The following is a 19,207-nucleotide window of genomic DNA, read 5'->3' as shown; positions in this document are numbered from 1 at the left end:
TGATCCAAACAAAATTTGAGTAAAGGTAAAGGTGAGTCCCATACTTGATCCAAACATCGGGGGATGAGAAGATAAGGTTCTCATTATACTAAGCTTTCGGCACCAACGAGAGTAGGGTGGCCAGTTCCTTTCTCTCGGTCGCCTTTTCTTCAGCAACTACGCCCAGCCAATTTATTACACCCCGGGGTAGAGGTAAGCGGTGTTTTTCAACAACCAGCAGCTTAAGGTTTGAATCAAACCAGTAGCCTATTGCATGATTGGAAAGCGAGCGCCTTATCCACTGCGCCATCCCACCGCAAAAGTTTGAGTACTTTTGGTGGAACGTGATCACATCGCCTAGCAAGAGATGTTTGAAGCAAATCGGGCAACAGATCTTTTTATTTGAGAAGTTTAACTTGAAAAGAAAATTAAGGCAAAGGAATTATGTAACAAGCAAAGTTTTGTAATACGTAGTATTTTGTTTGGAAACATCCTTACAAAAAAAAACCTAGTTTATATATATCGTTAACAAGCCTTTTATATCACAGCTTGCTCATTTTGCACATCATGACTCTTTCTGCGTTGTAACATTCTCCTGCATTTCATATTTTTCTAAGCACATAACGAAACCAAATTGCTACGATTAGGAAATGACAAAAAAAAATTTCCATCGAAATGAAACTCACCCACATAAGGTTTCATTGAAATCCAAGCTGGTTAGTAATCATGTAAAATCAAAGAGAGTGTTCCCAATACACCTGAAAACTGCAACCTACTAGAATAGAACAGCCACCATTGGAAAATAAACTAGTTATTCAAGCAAGTGGTTAATGTCGATATTAATGTGGACTGCTAGCAATTTGTCTCTAGAAAACAATTCATCTGCCTAGCACGGCATAGATAGACAACGCACATTGTGAGGCTATCAGTATCAGTGCCGGTGCAGTTCGATCGTTTTCAATAATGCGAATCCAGTGCGACTCCAGGCTTGAAAAAGCACCGCTAAAAAGCGGCCTAGAGAAACAATTGGCCATCTTACTCTCATTAGTGACGAAGACCTAGTATAATCACAACCTTATCTTCTGTCGGCGCATCATTCCTACGCAATAACAGTCTTTTTGACACGGTGTGCTCTCTTCTGTAGTATCACAGTAAAGCCAAATAGAAGCGTTCAATCGAGAATTATACCTATCAGAAGAATTTATTTTTCCTCAAAGGAATAACGCGTTTGAAATGTGTAAAGTTTATTTTTTGATAATTAGCCAATTAAAACAACATAATACTGCACAAACTTCAATGATAAACATGGGATTGGTAATTAAATGATTGAAAAGCAAAGTGAATGAAAAACCTTGAAAATCACAAATAACAAATTTCGCAGTTGGAGTACACCTGAACCTAAACCAGCATTTGATTGGTGTTGCAAAGACTTGAAGTAGAGTTAGTTCCAATGACCACAAGTTTAATTGCTACTCTACAGTATAAAAATTATTTTACAATTATATCACGAGTATATTTGAAAACAAAAAGGAAACAAAATTTTTTGAAACAAATCTTTTCAAAAGTTTTAATAATTTTCGTATCAGTTGAAATGAAAAGTAGACAGAAATACCGGTAGATGGAGCTCTTGTGTTGTTGAGAAACCGTTTGTGTTCTTTGCTTGTACTGTATTGCATAATTATCATTACCAAGTGGGATTAAAACAAATGGGGTGGAAACGAAAAAAATATTTGTTTGTATATAATAATTAATAACAGGCATGGAAACTATTATTGGAAAAACACTGCATCTACAGTTTTTCAATTAAACCATAGATGCGATACGTACAAAGCTTTACTTTTCATTAATTTCTATTCTTGACTAGAAGCCCATAACAATTCGTCAATTTTACAACAACAAAAAAACATCAGCTATCTAGAAGCAAAACAAATACAATTCAAACTATGAGGCTGTCAGTGCTAGCGTGCAACATTTTTCAACACACACGATTCAAACATAGTTGCAGTATTGTAGCTCATACTGTGTTAAAGCAATGGTGTTCAATCTGGGGGTCGCGACCCTGTGGAAGCTGTGAGCCGCTTTTCCGAGGGTCGCGAAACACTTGAAAATCTAATACATTTTTTTAATTTTTTTTTGCAAGAAAATAAAAACTGTGTTTTTTTGCAATCGACCATCACTCGACTTGGATTACTCTATTAGCGTATTGTTTAAGCTTTTAAACGTTACAACAAGGGTTCAACAATAGGAAAACATTCGATATTTTTTCACCTAGTGTTTGTAGGTTGCTTTGTGCAGACTAAGCTTAACCAGTGCCGTAACATGGCAAAAAAGCTCGGTTATTAGAGAAATTCTATGTCTTTAATGTGTACTTTGTATAAATGATTGGAAAGGAAGGCTTCAGTAGAATTACTGTATTTTCAAAGATAGCAGTTTCAAACGATATTATATTAGAGTTGTTTTTGTCATTGCCAAAAATATATCTGAAGTCCAAATCGCAATAGAAACTTTTGACACAAATCGTTTCAAAGTTTTTCACTAATTTTACATCAGTCTCCGATCAAAGGAGCTCTTGTGTTATAGCAGTCAAAGCAAATTAAAACAAAATATTCATACAGCGTACGAATGATATTCGACATAAAAATTGTCCTTACGACAACACTGGATCAATAGTTTCGTAAAAGAGTCAGAAACGCCAGTTAAAACAATAGTTTTTGTTTTCGGTGAGCAATCCTTTTTAGACTTTTAGGATACGGGCTTCTCAGTGCTTGTACTTAGGGGAGGTTGCTATGGGTAACACGTTTACGTAGCCGGTGCCGCATTTCTGAAACAATTAAAATAAGAAATGTTAAGATCTAAAGTATCAGCTATAATAAAGAAAATAAAGAACAATACGGAGAAAACATTATAGCTATGCTCACATGTTACAGTCATATTCTACTGTGTAACAAAAAAGTTTGCATTCAAAGCCTAAGCTACGATTGAAAGCAACACAAAAGTTTAACCCTAAACTAAACAATTGGCATCGAATTTTAATAATGCAAAAATACTATTCGTCAAAACATTACCTTTGCGCTGCCGGGTTCAGCTACTTCGTCGTAATCATGTGAACCTCGTGACGCCTGTAACATAAACGTTATCAACTTTAGAGCTGGCCATCAAGTTAACAAACAAAAGTAAAAGCACGATATATATAAATATAATAGACAGTTATGACATGGAAGTGTTGCATCAGAGCAAATGAACCTAATAAAAAAACGTCACTGCACAGTCAATCTAATAGAAACGCTATTGCAAGAAAAGGTAAACTTTTTGAAATCGGAAATTATTGAAAACATAATCGCCTGACACACAAAATCCTGAGGTGGTGAGAAGATCAAACGAGATACAACTTGATTATAAATCACAGGTCTTCTATCACAACATATAGTTTCCAGAAATTACGCCAAACTCGATTTTGTGGCCCAAGAGCTTTTGAAAGATAGATTTAGTTGCTGGATTCTTTCTTAGAATTTTGTAGCTTAAATGTGCTGTCACATTGTCAAGCTAGTCACTAATCAGAATGTAACATAAGCTTGGGAAAAAAGTAATTTTATTATGTCATAAACCATGATTGACAACATGATGATTACGTTGAGTAACATTAATTAAACAATGAGAAAATTAACAACAAATAAATTCGATTTTTATACAAAATTATTTCAACTCGGTTTCATTTATCTTCTGGTATCATAATATTATAGCAATTAGAAAACTTAGTAAGTGGCAAAAAAATAAAAGCTTCTCAAGCCAAATTTAAAACATAATCAAAAACAAAAGTAATATTATAACCGGAACCTTATTTTAAACAAACAAACAAACGCTTAATGATAAATAAAAACTTCACAGGGTAATAGATTTTTCATATTGATTCCAAACAAAAATATGAACTCAAGCATTTTATATTTCCATTAATCCCTCGGCAAGAATCTAAATAGATACCTCAAGGTAGCCGACTATTTGAATTTTTTAGGCAACAATTACCCACTGAAACTCTGTTGTTTGAAAGTATGGTGGAAAGAAAAAGGTGCATTAGAAGAAAGAGACGAACTTGGGGAGATGATGTAGAATAGTAGGCTGACTTGTCAAGCATCGGAGAAGCAAAAAGAGTACCGGAAGAACCTGACTTGTGGAAGCAATTGTCAGTCAATCTTCTGATCGGAGACTGCACATGACAATGATTAACCCTGTTACCCCCTGTAACGGAGCTTGCAAGCGTGTGTGTTGTCTTGGCCATTTCTTTCGTCTTACACCAGAACTTTAACATGAGCAATTCAACGTTAACTATGCTACGAAGCGCCTGTGAGATGCATTGTGTTCTCGGTGGATGGACAAAGTGGCTAAAGATCTCGTAGTTATTAACATATTACCGTGCACGAAGCAAGGTAATATGTTCTTTCATTCGTTTTTGATTAAATTAGTTCTTCTTGCATTGTCCCCTACACATTGAAACCCTTATGCACGCCAAAAAAGTGGAATAGTTCCGATTCTTGTTTTCCTGGATTACACCAAGATGCTAATGAAGAGCCAAACGTTCGTCTCATCCTCCAAGACACACATCAAACTTTCCGCTCCATTTAGTAATTACTAAACGGAATGTTGTTGCAGTCGTTGAGTAGCTTTATCTTTCGTTCTCACAAGAAAACGTTGTTCAGCTTATGGCCTTGTTTATGTCTTCTATGTGACAGAATAAAGTTTCCAGCGGTGTTCAATGACAAGTTGTAAAAAAAAACTTGATTTCTTGCTGAGTTACAAAATCTTAAGTTAAAAAACCACGGTTGCAACGTCACAAGCTTGATAACTTTTGTCATGTGTTGATGTAGAGACAGCAAACAAATGTAGATACGGTACGAGGAAGAACATTTTGCAGAGTATCATGAACTCAAAGATGTACATGATACGTTTATCAAACAAAGACAAAACAGAGCATTTTCAGAAAGTTGTCACTTAAAGGAAAACTTTTTCCAAAGACTTATGGAAGTATGGAATTTTTTGTAGCAAACTATAATTATGAAACATAATCACGACCATTGGGCATCCGCTCGTAGCACAAAGAATGTAGGAAATTACCAGCAGAAACAAAGAATTTGTATAAAGCAGATTGTGTAAAGTTTTTTTAACGCAGGGAAAGAATATTAGCTGACTAGACATCAATAAATAAATGACGCATTGATGAATGTGTGCAATAACAGTTGAAGAAAAATCTTTCATATCCGCTGTATTGTATTAGTAAAAAAATTTTGCTCACGTGTGCTGAAGAATCTATTGGCCGCAGATAACCAAATCTATCTGCAAACAAAAATTAAATATAAAGACAAGTTAACTATAAAAGTGTACAATATCACATGTTTCAAAAGCACCTGTTGCTTTATACAACATTTAATATTCACACGGAAACACGCTTTCAATTGATATCGATGGTGACTCATGGGATTATCACGTGTATGCCCATCCGTTTTGTCATACATTAATCCACTGTCTGTAGGAATTTTTGAAATACCTGACAAGAGTAAATGTGTAGCAAAGCGCCTGCACTGTTTCTATGATAATACATACTATGGTCTTGGTCGGTTTCATTTGCATATTGTGATTAATTTGCCGCAGAAATACACAAACAAAGCGTTTTCTTTTACACAAGAAGCTCTCCATAACGTTTCTTACCTTTACGGGTAGGCTCATTGTTTTCAAGATTCCGCAGATCGTGTTGTGAAGTGGAACTACTAGCCTATAAAAGGAAGAAAACTGTTTTATTTCAATGCAAAAATATGGCAGATAATAAAGTGCTACCTTTACCTACGTTCCTTAATTTTACATTACAAACAACGATAGGGATTGTAGATCATGGGGATGCGAAACTTCATCCGTTTTTGGCTTATCCGCAACACTAGAAGGGTTAAGTTTTTTTCTAATTTACAAAATATGGTTACGTTTTTTTCTAATTTACAAAATATTTTACTTTTTATGGGTTATATAAGAAGAGTTAAGTTGGTTTTAAAGTAATTTAAGATTTGTAGTTGAAAGCAAGCCTGCAGTAAAGCGTAAAAAAATGTAAAAATTGGCAATTGACCCTTCTAATGTTGAAGGAACAACGGAGTTGCGCGTCCCGTAATGTACCGTCCCTAAAACAACAATAACAAGTACAGTGATCTCCGCGTGTTAAGCCCACCTCGTGATCGGACGATTTTAGACTTATTAAGCGGGTAGACCTTTTAAGCGCGGGGGGGGGGGTATTTTCTGCAACCTCATATACATTCAGTAATTCCGGACCAAATAGGGCTTATTAAGCCGGTTGGCCTATTATCCGGTCGGGACTACATAGCAAAGTGATATATTGGCGGTTTCAAAAAGTTGATAGACAATGCTCAAAAAAAAATTAAACGAGATTGTTTAGGCATCAGTGTTCAAAAGGCTCGCAAATTAAAGCATACAGTAGTTCAGGCTTGTGGTGCAAATTAGTCTATCACAAGAGTGCAAGTAGGTTTTGTCAAGATATTTGATGTAAATATCGCTGTTTTAAGAAAAAATACGAAAACTTTGAGGCCCAGTTTCAACAGTTTGTTTGCCTTGGAGGCAATTCTTCTCTACCTTTCTTCTACCCTTGGCTTTTCAATCCAGTTTAACTTTCTATTCCTTCACCACCCATTTTAAATGGCAATCATCCAGTAAGAACTTGGAAGCGAATGCATTTAAGAGCATTTCAATAACTGTTAACAAATATCAGCAAAATAAAGACTTATGTAAAAATGGCATCTTTTAAAGGTACATGAAGGTAATATAACCCTAATTGCACGTATTTGTCCTCCATCTACTGTCTTGGTTCCGAAACTATCGTTTTTAACAATTATACTTTTAGAGATAGAGAAGTATGGCTTGATGACTAACTAACAAATGATGTTATGCTGACTTTGCACAATAAAAACTAATAAGCTCAAAATATCCGTTGTATTGTAGGCTACAATTGAATAAAGTTATACTCACGTGTGGAAAAGAATGCTGCGGGTTCATTTGCAGATAACCAAAACTATCTACAAATCAAAATATACACAATTAACAACAAGTGTGAACCTTAATTATCACTCTGGCCAGCCTCAGTGAAGTGGTTATGCAACAACATGTCCAGTCTTGAAGAAAATGACCTATTTTAACAATAGACATAACCTAGCACTTCAGCCTACAACAAAAGAAAAGCTTTGAAACAAAAAAAAGTTCAAAATGTTTTGTTTTGAAACAAAATTTCTTTTTCTTCGTTTCATGACGAAGAAGTTTAGTAGAGAACAATGTAGTTTCGAAACAAAATCTTAGAGATTCTTCTTCGTTATGCACTCGGAACAACAATAATTTTGTCGCCGCCATCGTACAAGCGTTTGCAGCTCTATTCTTTATCACCCCGTGTTGGCGGTTAAAAGGGAAACGTTTTCAATAATGCGATTCATACCTGTTTCAAGAGTAGAGTTGTGTTCAACATTTGGAAAGTCGTGTTGTGAAGTGGAACTGCTTGGCTGTGAGAAAAAAGATTTGATTTGAATAACAAATAGACGGAAGACAAAGCATTTTTTTTGCAATAGAGAAAATAATGAGAAAAATATACGTTTGAAATTTTAAAGCTTAACAAAGAAACAGAATTTATTTCGATAATAAAGTAACTAAGTAATCTTCAGTAAAGTAACTAGTAGAAAAGTAACTAAAGTAACTAGTAATTTAACTAAGTAAAATAGCAAGAAAAAAAAACTGATAAAAGCCATGATAGTAATAGAACTTTAGTTTACTTCTAACAAACGACTAAATTTATGGAATACGTTTGTTACAAAGAACCCAATAGTTTTTCATGTTGGTTTGAGTGTCCTTCATTTTGACAGTGACTTCTAGTTCAAGGGCGTTTGACATAATTTATGCACCTTACTTTAAAAAGTTATTTTGTTACTTGTGTATGAGACATCTCGTGTATTATGGAGTAAATACAGTAATTGACAAAAAAATCCATAATTAATTATTAAATAACGTTACAATAGCATAAAGTTTAAAAACAACCTCAGGATCTGTTCTTCTCTGTTCTAATCTTGCAGGATTAACCTCAACGTGACCTGAAAGGTACAAGTATTACTACGGAAACACTGTGTGATCAAGATAATGATAGCAATTTGTTTTACACTAGTTGGTTATAATTAAAATAGTATCCATGAAAAATCTCCATAATCGGCGATGTCAAAGGCAAACTAGGCTAGTTTGTTCTATTAATACAATCTATGAAAATCTCCATAATTGGCGATGTCAAAGGCAAACTAGGCTAGATTCTAATTAAAATACAATCAATGAAAAATCTCTATAATTGGCGATGTCAAAGGAAAACTTGTTCAAAGATTAAAAGACAATGATACAACCAAATTAATATAGTTTACCATCAGAAAATCAACGTTGGTGCATTGATGTCATAATCGGTCGAAACTAGTTTGTCAAAATTGTTATAAACATAAACAACAACTTTTCGGAACTGACGAAACTACTTAGAAAATGTTCCAGCATCTTTCTTGATGGTGTCTTTGTCAACAACAACCAAAATGTATGAAACCAAGTTTGTGTATGTAATTAAACTCTGTATAAATTGTAATAAAGCGCACAAGATACAAAAGCTTCAAGCGCATTAAAACCGACGCAGCACACTAAAACATTATGCTCGCATAAAGACTATCTGCCAACGAAACTTATATTTGACATTCGGCTGTGGAACCATGGTTGTGAACGTCACATGAGTCAAGTGAATTGTGACCATTTGATGTTGAACACCACCTTCACAACATTGCAAAAGGTCAAGTCTGTGAGCAAGCGACTACAATCTACAAGTCTATCATACCTCCGAATCTACGAATCGAAGAGAATCTCGTTGGACTTCTCATTTACTTGCATAAAAAGTCATTTGTAACTTTACAAAAACTTAGTATAGGTTTAATGATTATAATGCATGCAGATAGGGACTATGAGAACTAAGTGTTTTTTTTTTCGAAGTTAAGATATGCTTCATGGGAGACGATTTGGATTAAAAGGAACAGAAGAAACATTCGTGTCCATCTTCATGCACTCTATTTAGTGTTTCGCTAAGACACAGAGTCGTATTCTTGATAGGATTTAAACCGAGAACTTATTGAATGTGGATCATTCGCTTTCACTACTCAGTTTCATGGTCAAGATTAATAAGGATTTTCATCATGGTTTGAGTAGTGCAATTTAACAGCTTCAAAGGGACTTTAGATCAAACGAGTTAAACTAAAAACTCCGTTTAATTTTTATGTACTTAAAAAAAATTGTAGAGTGATTTTTGAGATCAGACTAATTTCAGTGTCCTGTATGTCTTAATAAAACGAGCAACGCTTACTGTGACAAGTCAAAGTTTTCAAGTTCACAAATGACTTTAGCATTAATACACATTCTTTTACATCCATATCAAAGAACTGGATTATTATTGGAAGTTTCACCTTTTTTGTTTATTTTTCTTGCCCACATCGCCGCAACAACAGCCGCCACCAACGAACCACTGATGAATGAAGCAACGTTGGTACCAATAATAAGGACTAAGCTGACTGGTTGTGAAGGTAAAGGAGCTATCACAGGCCCAAGCAAAGCAGTATCGAAGTCTATTGAAAATAGTCTTCCTGGGAGAGCAGGTGAAGCAAGAGTAAGCACAAAGGTTCGGCTGTCTACAGAAGTCACCTAAAAAAGGGATACAATTATTGGTAGTGTATTAGTATGTGTGTAATATATGTGACTTTCTAAAGCAATTATCCGTAAATCATAAAAAAAAAACTTAAACAATTTTTTTTTCATCTGAGGCTTAATCAAGTTGTGCTTATGCAACAAAAGTACCAGAAACGAAATATAGTAGATTGAATCACTCAACTATTATTCTGCTTTTGAGTTACAAACCTAATAAAATTAAGTATAGCCTAATAAATAAAAGAATTGACTTAAAATAACTAACAATCCCGAAAACTCCAAATTAGTTAAAGCTTCGTCAGGCAGCAGCACTTTTGACTGAACACCCAAGCAGAGCCTACGCATTCTGGATCCAAAGATAACAAAATACAAATGATGACCAACGTTTGTTCTAATTAAGTTTGGAGAAATCAAGAAATCATTTTTTAATATTATAGCGATATCTCGAAGTGAACAAATAGGCTACGTGCACATTTCGTACGCCTACCACACCACTTTCACATTAACAAAAGAACTTTAAAAATATGAAACCTAAAAGAATTTATTAATCTCTATCTGAAATTTCAAATTAATGTAACTAGCTGAATATTATTATGTATTTGCTTTACAAACGAATATCCATATTCAAGTCACGCATAAAAATAAATGAAATAAAAGACATAGAACACTGTACAGTTGTATATAAACAACAGCGGCACAAAACTATTTAAAATGAAGTCACAAAATCATTTTGTTCACACAACCAACCAGTAAACTTTAAAATCATCAAACGATGACTGTTGATATTTTTACGTCGTGGCAACCATCAAGGATAAGTAACAGCACGCATATTGCATAGTCTTTTTGTATTGAAGACGGTAATTCGATTTACAATTGCAGTCAGACCTAATCACGGGAGACAAGAATGAAGTTTGAAGACGATTTTCATCTTCCAACAAAAGATAAAACATATTTTTGTATTAATGTATCAGGTTTTATTATGTTACACAAGACTTGATGTTCACGGACGCCGTAATGTTTGGAAAAGTTGTGAATAATTCTAAATGCGTTATTGAAGGCAACACATAAGCGATTAAGGTTGTGGTACAAGCTCAGATTCTAGTTGTAAGATTCAGTCGCACCAGGTTTTCCCGCAGAAACTGAACAATACTGACAAGTAAATTTTCACACCAACATATTACCGTACTCACACTTTTATTTTTAAAGCCAAACTTTTGTTTATTTTCAAATTCAGCAGTTTTTCGCAGATCGATGATTGAATCCTTTTCACTCTCTCGACCTGCAATAACGAGATTATTAGGCTTTAATAGAAATATTTAGTATGATCTTGTGGAATAACATAAACATAAGGTAAAAAATTGTTGCTTCACTAAATGAAAAAACTGGGCCTACAGCAATCCAAAAAAAATACCTTTTTCTGTCAAATTTATAACAGTAACTTCGAAATTAGAGAAAAACGTTACAGTGGAAAGTATTGATTCGGATGGTTTGCATTGGTCAGAAAGACAAAGCCCGGCAAAGGCTTTCCTACTTACAAAGGCTTTCCTACCACTTTGAGGAGGCTCATCTGTAAAATAGTATAAGATAATAATTCAAAATAATCTGTAATATCTTTACATGATATTCAAATTCATGTCAGATTACTTTATTTATCGCATTTCAGCAAAAGCTCTGTGGGCTTCAGCAAATTAACTGTTACTTCGTTTGAGCTTATGAGACCGAGAGTATATGGTGTGTTCTCTAGTTTAACAACCACTGTTCTAGTGGCCCCCTATATTTTTAGTAAGGGCGTTCAAAATATTTTAAGATGATGTTTCTCAAACTGCTCAAAAATTAAGCAAGAAAGCAGAAGACCGTAAACTTTCTATGTTCGAAAAATAATACTGCTACAATAACATTACTGTCACTTATAACATAACGAATGCAGAAGTGCGTTGTGCCCAACCAGGGCGACTATGCTACAATAACACTATGCTTCATGCTATGTTTAACGGTACGCCAAGATAACACTTACAAGTGAAATAACAAGTCCTACAGTATTTCTGGAACAGACTTCTTTGTTTATTAAAAACAAGCATATAAAGGTTATTAAGCAATAATTCACAAAATTTCACAAGAACACACGAACGTACCAGCAACATTTAAGTATATTTCTCCAGTAAAGCTTCCAAATCGATCAGTTGTTGTACAAATGTATTTTCCAGTATGCGATTTACTTAATGGTGCCAAGCTGAGTGTAGAATTTGTAGCAGAAAAACCACTCGGACCGTTCCACAGATATGTCGCACCCAACTCACTTCCATAGTCAACAGAACAAGACAGATCTAGATCTTCATTTCGATGTATGAACAACTCATTGTTGCAAAATTTTGCATTGTTAGAATGGGAGAAATTCACTAATCCTAAGGGTAGAAATTAAAATAAATTAATTTATGTTTTAAGTGTGTTAATTCAAACAAATGATTATGGGCATACGATTAACATTGAAGTTTTAATCAACATATTGTTTAGACAGTTCTTTAGTTTTCAGTAACAGTATCATAAAAAAGATGAAATTGTATTGTATTTCCCATTGGTTGCGGGATTTCAGTAAAAGCGGCTCTGTTGCTCCACTCCAAATCAAGACTATTCTCAGCAACGCAATACACTGGTGATCGTGCAAATGGTGAGCAATATCAGTAAAATTCAAAGTGGACTACTTACTGGTTTTTGGAACTGCAATGACCTGTGTTTCGCCACTTATCGTACGCCCAAGACTATTTCTCGCAATGCAACTCACTGATGGGAACTTGACATCAACCGTTCGATCAAATAAGCAATGACCGTTTGTAGCTTTGACAGACAGAGGATAGTGGTCCATTATGCTGCCACTGCGAAACCTCCATCTACATCGATTGACAACTGGATCAGCATCACTTGAACAATTCATGACAAGATTCTCATCGGATCGAAGATAATATTTTCCATTCAAACGAACTAAATGATCAGATTCAACGATGTTGTTAACAACATTGACAGGAGTGTCTGCAAAACAATACAAGTTCAACAGTTGCTGAATGGCACTATTGTAGTAAAAGTAAAAAGCACTTGTGGAATTGTTAGTATAAATTAATAAAACAAGAATTAACTTTGCATCGTGCAAATTGAATGGCGACCACATAGGTGGCATCATCACTGCTCTATGAATGAAATGGATAGCTTCCTGTTTCAGTGGTAGTGAAAAACTCTCTACTTGATTTCTTGAAAAAAAAAATAAAAATTTCTTAATGATTCAACCTTAAATTCGCAGTGATCTTTGTTTTTCCACTCCAATTTTAATCAGAAAAGATTTGCAAAAATGCTTTCAGCTAAAATCTAACTCAGTGAAAGCAATATAACTTCTTGGTCATACAAAAATTAAGCATTTCATTGAACATTGAATTGTTAATTTAGCTTAATTTTTCAACACATGTCAGCAGAGACTCAATTGTTTACAGAGGTCGAATTACTTGAAATTGACAGAATCAATTAGGCTATGCCGAAACTTTGCTAAAGTATTGCAAAAACTAATATTGCTGCAAGTTGCAAATGAGGGCATACAATGATACGCCGAAATACACAAATTTGTTTTGTTTTTGTTGTGGCTTTTCGTCGTTGGTTCTCAATCTGTGTACCGCACAAGTCTTGCAACTACGCTGTTCATGGATTTTTCAACAAAGCAAATTAGTACTTCAATGTTCACCTATCGCAAATAGCTTATCGATGTTAAAAAATATTGTTTGCATATAAATGTTTCCGTCAATGTAAATTTTCTAACGAAGACAAATAATATGGAAAAAACCTCAAAAAACCTAAGAAATGAAGGCAAATGTATGACAGTATTGATGTACGTATTTTTATGTACGGAAACATTATACAGTACAATTTCGTGCACATGTCCATCAAGAAGTCTTGTAGTTCATAAAAGCTCAAATGTAGGAGTTTGCAAAATTACACACTAACAAGATTCTTACAACACCAACAAAATTTCAAAATTATCACAAACTTACAGCCAATTTTTATATCAATCCATGAAGCAAAAGTTTGAGATGCATGGATTGACTTGCAGGTGTAATTTCCAGTATCCGACAAATTTATGTCTTTCAAGGTGAGGATAGAATTTGTGAAATTGCTACCATCTGGGAGTTTCCACAGATATGTCGGACTTGAATCACTTTCATGATAATCAGGACAAAGCAGATACAGATCTTTATCTTGTTGTATAGTCAACACGTTGTTAGGAAGGGATTTATTGTCAGGAATAAAAAACTGTATATGTTCTGAAGACAACAAGACAATCAAACTAGTAGGCTATCTTATGTTCTCTTAGCAGTTACATCAAGTGTGATAAAAGAAAAAACGATTTTTATTCATAAATTTAATCGGTAGCTTGTTTGTTTGTTTTATTATCTTTATCCTGCATTGCGGGAAAGCGGACTTGAGCGCCATGCATCGGTGTACGTCTTCCGACGTACACCTGACCCACGCTGCAGCCGACGACAATGTCTGCTTCCGGTTGTCTACTCTACTTATGACTTAAATTTGGTACTACCCATTACTCGAAATCGATCATTGGGTAGAGGCAATTATCGTAAAGTTTCTTGCCCAGAGAAACAACAGCAAGTGCGGTGGCTGGAGTCGAACATGCAGGCTCTCGACTGCGAGCCCAACGCGCTAACCACTTGCTGACTGGGAAAATTAAATATATTCGCTGATATAGCTATAGCTATAGCAAATATATAGCTATAAATGGCCAATGCAAGTTAACAAGACAATCAATCAGTGTCGTCTAAAAACTTACCTTTGCTTTCTTGAGATTGGGCTTCAGCGACCCACACCAGCAATGATCCACCTGGTAAGGATTAAAACATTATTACTTTCATGATGACAAACTTTCTTTAATTTAACAATTTAATTTATACATTAACGCAGGGGTTCCCAACCTGGGGGCCATGAGCCTTTTTCAATGGGGCCATGGAAAAATTTGAAAAACAATAATTGTTTTAATTCATCATCTCTAAGTCCACTCCAACAGTACCGTAGGCTATATAACAAAAGAAATAATTTAAAATTTAATAAAAAGGCTAGTACATTTTGCCCAAATCTTCATGAAATGGTCTTTAATTCCCGGTTGTTTCAAAAATAATAATTTAAGATTTCTATGTAAAGTTGTAAACAGTTGCAAAAAAATAAGGTTGAAAAAATAAGTGGGGGAGGCATTGATTTTTCAAAATTTTTAAAAGGAGGGGTTGGGAACCCCTGCATTAACGGAACAATAAGAACATCTAGTAAACATTTAAATTGACAATGATTGCAAACAGCAGTCGGTCGCTTCTCTTCAGCCATGCAAAAAATAGTTTCCGCTCCCTCTCTGCCTACGAATGCGTCGCAGAAGAACAAACTGCTAGCAATTTTCTGCTTGAGCTGTGTCACATATTCAAAGCACCAAATGGAATGCATGGTGCAGCAGCATTAAACGATGGTTCACTGAACTGGCTTTCCGCCACTTTTAAAACTTTGAAAAATCTGTTTCATTCGAAAAAGAAAACACTTGTAATTTCATAGTTTAATAAAGTAGCACAGCAAATTGGCGGGTCCAGTGAAATTTGATTCAGGAATACGCTCAACAGTTAAAGAAATAGAACGCTTATGTAAATTTACTACAAGAAAACTTTGTTTACAGTTACAATAACTAATAGGCAGTTTTAATAGACTACAATTCAACATTTTTAAAAAGTGTCTCTAGCCTACTCTTCCCAAAACAACAACACACACTTCATCCGCCCACGTTGCCTCAGTAGTTAAGGACCCTACTCAAAATCAAAGGGCGCTGGTTCGGCTCTAGAGGTGTGTGCTTGAGCAACGCATTTCAAGGACTGCTCTCCATTCAGTAGTTCCTAGTAAATGAAATAATTCCCCGGCAACAACACCAACAACTATATCAAACTTTCCACTTTCAAACTCTGTAACCGACCTGCGTTAGTGGTTCAAAGCCTTTACAAGTATGTGAAACTTCCAGGAATAACCTATCAAAGTTTTGTCGGTTCGAAGATAAAGATTCTAAATCTAAACCAACCAAAACCTACGTATAAAAGTGATACATAACTACAAACAGCTTGGTTCGATAAGCATTATGCCTTTATAAACCAGTAAACGATGTGTATATCAAAAGTAATGCAACAAAAGACAATATAAGATTTACTCACTTAAAGTATTGCAGAGAGCAAGATATGCAACAACCGGGAATTTCATTCTTGTTGCTGCTATACAGAATAGAACGGCAATGAAACAGTAGCCTCTTGGAAAGTATGATGTTCTTTTTTAATTTTTGTGATATATATATGCCCCCAAAAGTTGTATGCCACTAAACAACAAAAGAATGTAACAATATTTGATTGCATCTATCTCTTGAACAGTGTTCTCTCTAAATAATTCAGCGCAGAAACCAAAAACAGCAAAGCAAATAAAAAGTATTTGCGCAGTGTGATTTGATTTCTGCGCACTTACAACGCTTCAACCGTAAAACAAAGCTTTTAAAGCTTAACTTCTGCGGAACGTAAATGTGATCTGTTGAATTGTATCTATTTAAATACAGTTAAAATGTGCGTCTTAAGCAAAAAGTTTTATCAGAGTCAAAAACAAACAAAATGAAGTAAAATTTTTCGTTTTTTTTGGGAGGGGTAGATCCAATCCTATTTTCATATTTTCTCATACATCAAATTTTATAAGGTCTATTCTTTCTTACAAGATTTTTTGGACGAAACTCGATGCTCCAAATTTTTGTTTCTACATCTGCTGCTGAGTGTTGATCAAATCTGCCTTGACAAAAGTATCAGAAATTATTAGGTAACGACAGTGAAATGATGAGCGTGTGATCGCTGAAAAATCGCAAAAGCAAAAATTACTGTTTGAATTAAGTTTGTAATTTGTTCGTGGTCATTGATAGTTTGAGATTATCTATGATTATTTATGATTCACTTGCAACTTCGCAAACGCAGCCTCCATTCAATGCTCAGTGAAAACAAAACTTGTGGCACACTGAAAAATTTTCTTCGGGAGAACACCAGGGACGTGCAGTCAGGGGAGGCAGGTGAGGCAGTGCCTCACCTGCCAACATCTGGCAAACCAAAAGTTATATCAAAGAAATGGTTATCACAGAATAAATATTTTTTGTTAAAAAGTAGTAAATATTGCACGTTTTTAGGTGGTTTAATTTGTGTGAATTGTTGTAGTTGTGCCCCCTTTCCAGCAAATTTTACGTTCTTGCACCCAAACTGTGCTATAATTTTTTCTGTTTCTGTGGCGATATTCATATCGAGCGTTCACGTGGTCAAAATCGTTGAAATACGCGAGGAGAGGCAACAACAAGCTGTGCCTCACTTCAGATCAAAAAACTTCTATACACTGCATTATGCGTGCTTTTTTCTTTCGCAAAGTCGCCCAGAAATCATCATGAACGATTTAGCTACGATTTGAGGCACGCCTTAAATGTGACGTCACAGCTATGAAACCTTTTTTGTCAAGCTGGAATGCCCGCGTAGTACGTGTATGTGACTTCTTGCAGTGTAAAGCAGTAAAGTATAGTTTCATACAAAATTAACTAAACTCCCAATCTAAAGTTGAAGTCATAAATAAAGGAAACAGATCTTTTTGTCCAAAAGGATAGGCGCATGGATTTTATTTTTATATAAATGTGAAATTATGCTGCTAATTATTATTTTTTTTGATTAGTATGATATCGTTTTTGCTGTTGTCAAAGAAAAATTATTGTAAACGTGACTTGAAAAAATTAGTGCCTCACCATCTAGGAACCTCACCGCACGTCACTAAACACGACTCAAGGTACTTTTCGTCTGACTTTCTACTGAAGCTCGTTGTCAGAGTGAAGTATACTTAAGCGTCATGAGATATATATATGGAAAGAAGGAACCAATCAGAAAGTAGAAAAAAAGCATCAAAAATCTTAAACCAATCAGATTTGATTAATTTCAGATTGAAATGAGATATACAAGAATTTAAATAGGCTTGAGTTAGTGCTTGACGAAGAAGCCTACTATTTTGCACAACACAACAACATTTTTTTGTAATCAGGATGTTTTGAAAAATGTTCTTCTTTATAAAACATTTTATTGCCAATTAACAACCAAATCTGTGGTAACTTAATTTTTTTTTACTATTTAAAGGGGACCTGAAATGAAAAATGAAAATGTTTTTGTTGATTCTTTGGTGTTTAAGTATTATCTTTTTAGAAAACTTTTTTTGATAAACTTTTTTGTTTGGCAAATATAACGAAAAGAATCATGTCGTCCATGACTGCCCAATCCATCAACCACCACATGGAGCGCCTGGACTGAAGGCCCTGGATGACGAGACTGTCGAGTGGCTGATGACATCATGCCCAAACATATAGTCCAGAAGAACAGCTCATACGACGAAGAAGAACGAAAAGAAAATCAGCCACCGGATGGCGCTATGTGCCTTATGACGTAGTTGGTTGTTCAATCAGTTGATAGCTTCATACATTAACACTGGAAGCGTTGCACAAGTAGTAATCTTTAAAGATGTCTGAAATCAGAAAAGGATTTTTGTTTGAACCAAAAAGACAGCGCCTTGACAGAGATGACTGTGTTTCGGATTCTAGCTCCGACAGTGCCAGCTCCGACAGCAGTCGGATGGAGAATTTGAAATGGTGTAGGTGTGGAAATTGTGCCATCATGCCAATAATGATGGAAAATGAATGTTGCCAGGAGATTGACGCCAAACTAAAGTTTCAAATTTGTCACCATTACAATAGACTTACTGTTTTCAAGACGATGCATAGTTACACCCATAAGCTCTTCTCGGAATGTAAAGTTCTTTGGTTTGTTAACCTTTCTGACCACAAATGCTTGCCTTCCCTTGGACCATTGCAGCTTCCAGCACTTCATGCCACCCTTAGTCTCTGCTTGGTGTCGACCAACATTGCAATTGTTTTCTATAGCAGCTAATTTTGTACGTGCAACCATTCCTTCATAACTGAATGTTTAGATGTGGTGCCCTGTAGCTCTGCCCGTAGATCAAGCTGGCAATCGCTGGCCAAATTGTTTTTTGTATAGCCTAATATACAAAGAACAATTCCAGCTCCAAAACCGCTTAGGCGCCACTTTTACCAAAATTGAGTTTAGAGTGTCATTAGGTAGAGTATTACCATAGGTACGTACTATCTATCTATATCCCTTTTTCCAAAACCTTCTCTTTCTGCTTCAAATTCGACACTAAAAATTGCGTTTTCTTCCAAAACCACTTACGCGCCATCACGTTTTTCGTGGTTTTCTCGAAATCACCGGAAGTGGATGTAAGCGGTTTTGGAAACAAGCTCTTCATATGTAGCCCACTTGTTTATAGTTTATTTGTATACAAACTAGTGGTTCTGAATTCTGCCTAAACAACCAACTACGTCATCAAAGATTTTGACCAATCAGAATCCTTT

The 19,207-nt window shown here is 35.2% G+C and overlaps 1 protein-coding gene across 1 annotated transcript; it reads right to left on the bottom strand.

Moving 5' to 3' along the window:
• Window positions 1–1,206: 1,206 nt before the first annotated feature.
• Window positions 1,207–11,861, bottom strand: LOC145781218 (uncharacterized). The gene is made up of 11 exons (XM_082592996.1): window positions 11,849–11,861; window positions 11,132–11,287; window positions 10,911–10,999; window positions 9,483–9,717; window positions 8,044–8,096; window positions 7,451–7,514; window positions 6,994–7,040; window positions 5,677–5,740; window positions 5,264–5,304; window positions 3,045–3,098; window positions 1,207–2,800 (listed from the first exon to the last, which is right to left on the bottom strand). Exons 1-11 carry the CDS (start codon window positions 11,859–11,861, stop codon window positions 2,738–2,740), a joined length of 879 nt encoding a protein of 292 aa, XP_082449122.1. The 3' UTR covers window positions 1,207–2,737.
• Between the last annotated feature and the right edge of the window lie 7,346 nt (window positions 11,862–19,207).

The sequence above is a fragment of the Aplidium turbinatum genome, chromosome 12 (assembly GCF_918807975.1).
Source record: "Aplidium turbinatum chromosome 12, kaAplTurb1.1, whole genome shotgun sequence".
In the NCBI taxonomy this organism is placed as follows: Eukaryota; Metazoa; Chordata; class Ascidiacea; order Aplousobranchia; family Polyclinidae; genus Aplidium; species Aplidium turbinatum.
The sequence above is the reverse complement of the archived record's forward strand: the minus strand, read 5'-3'. Positions and strand labels throughout refer to the sequence as shown.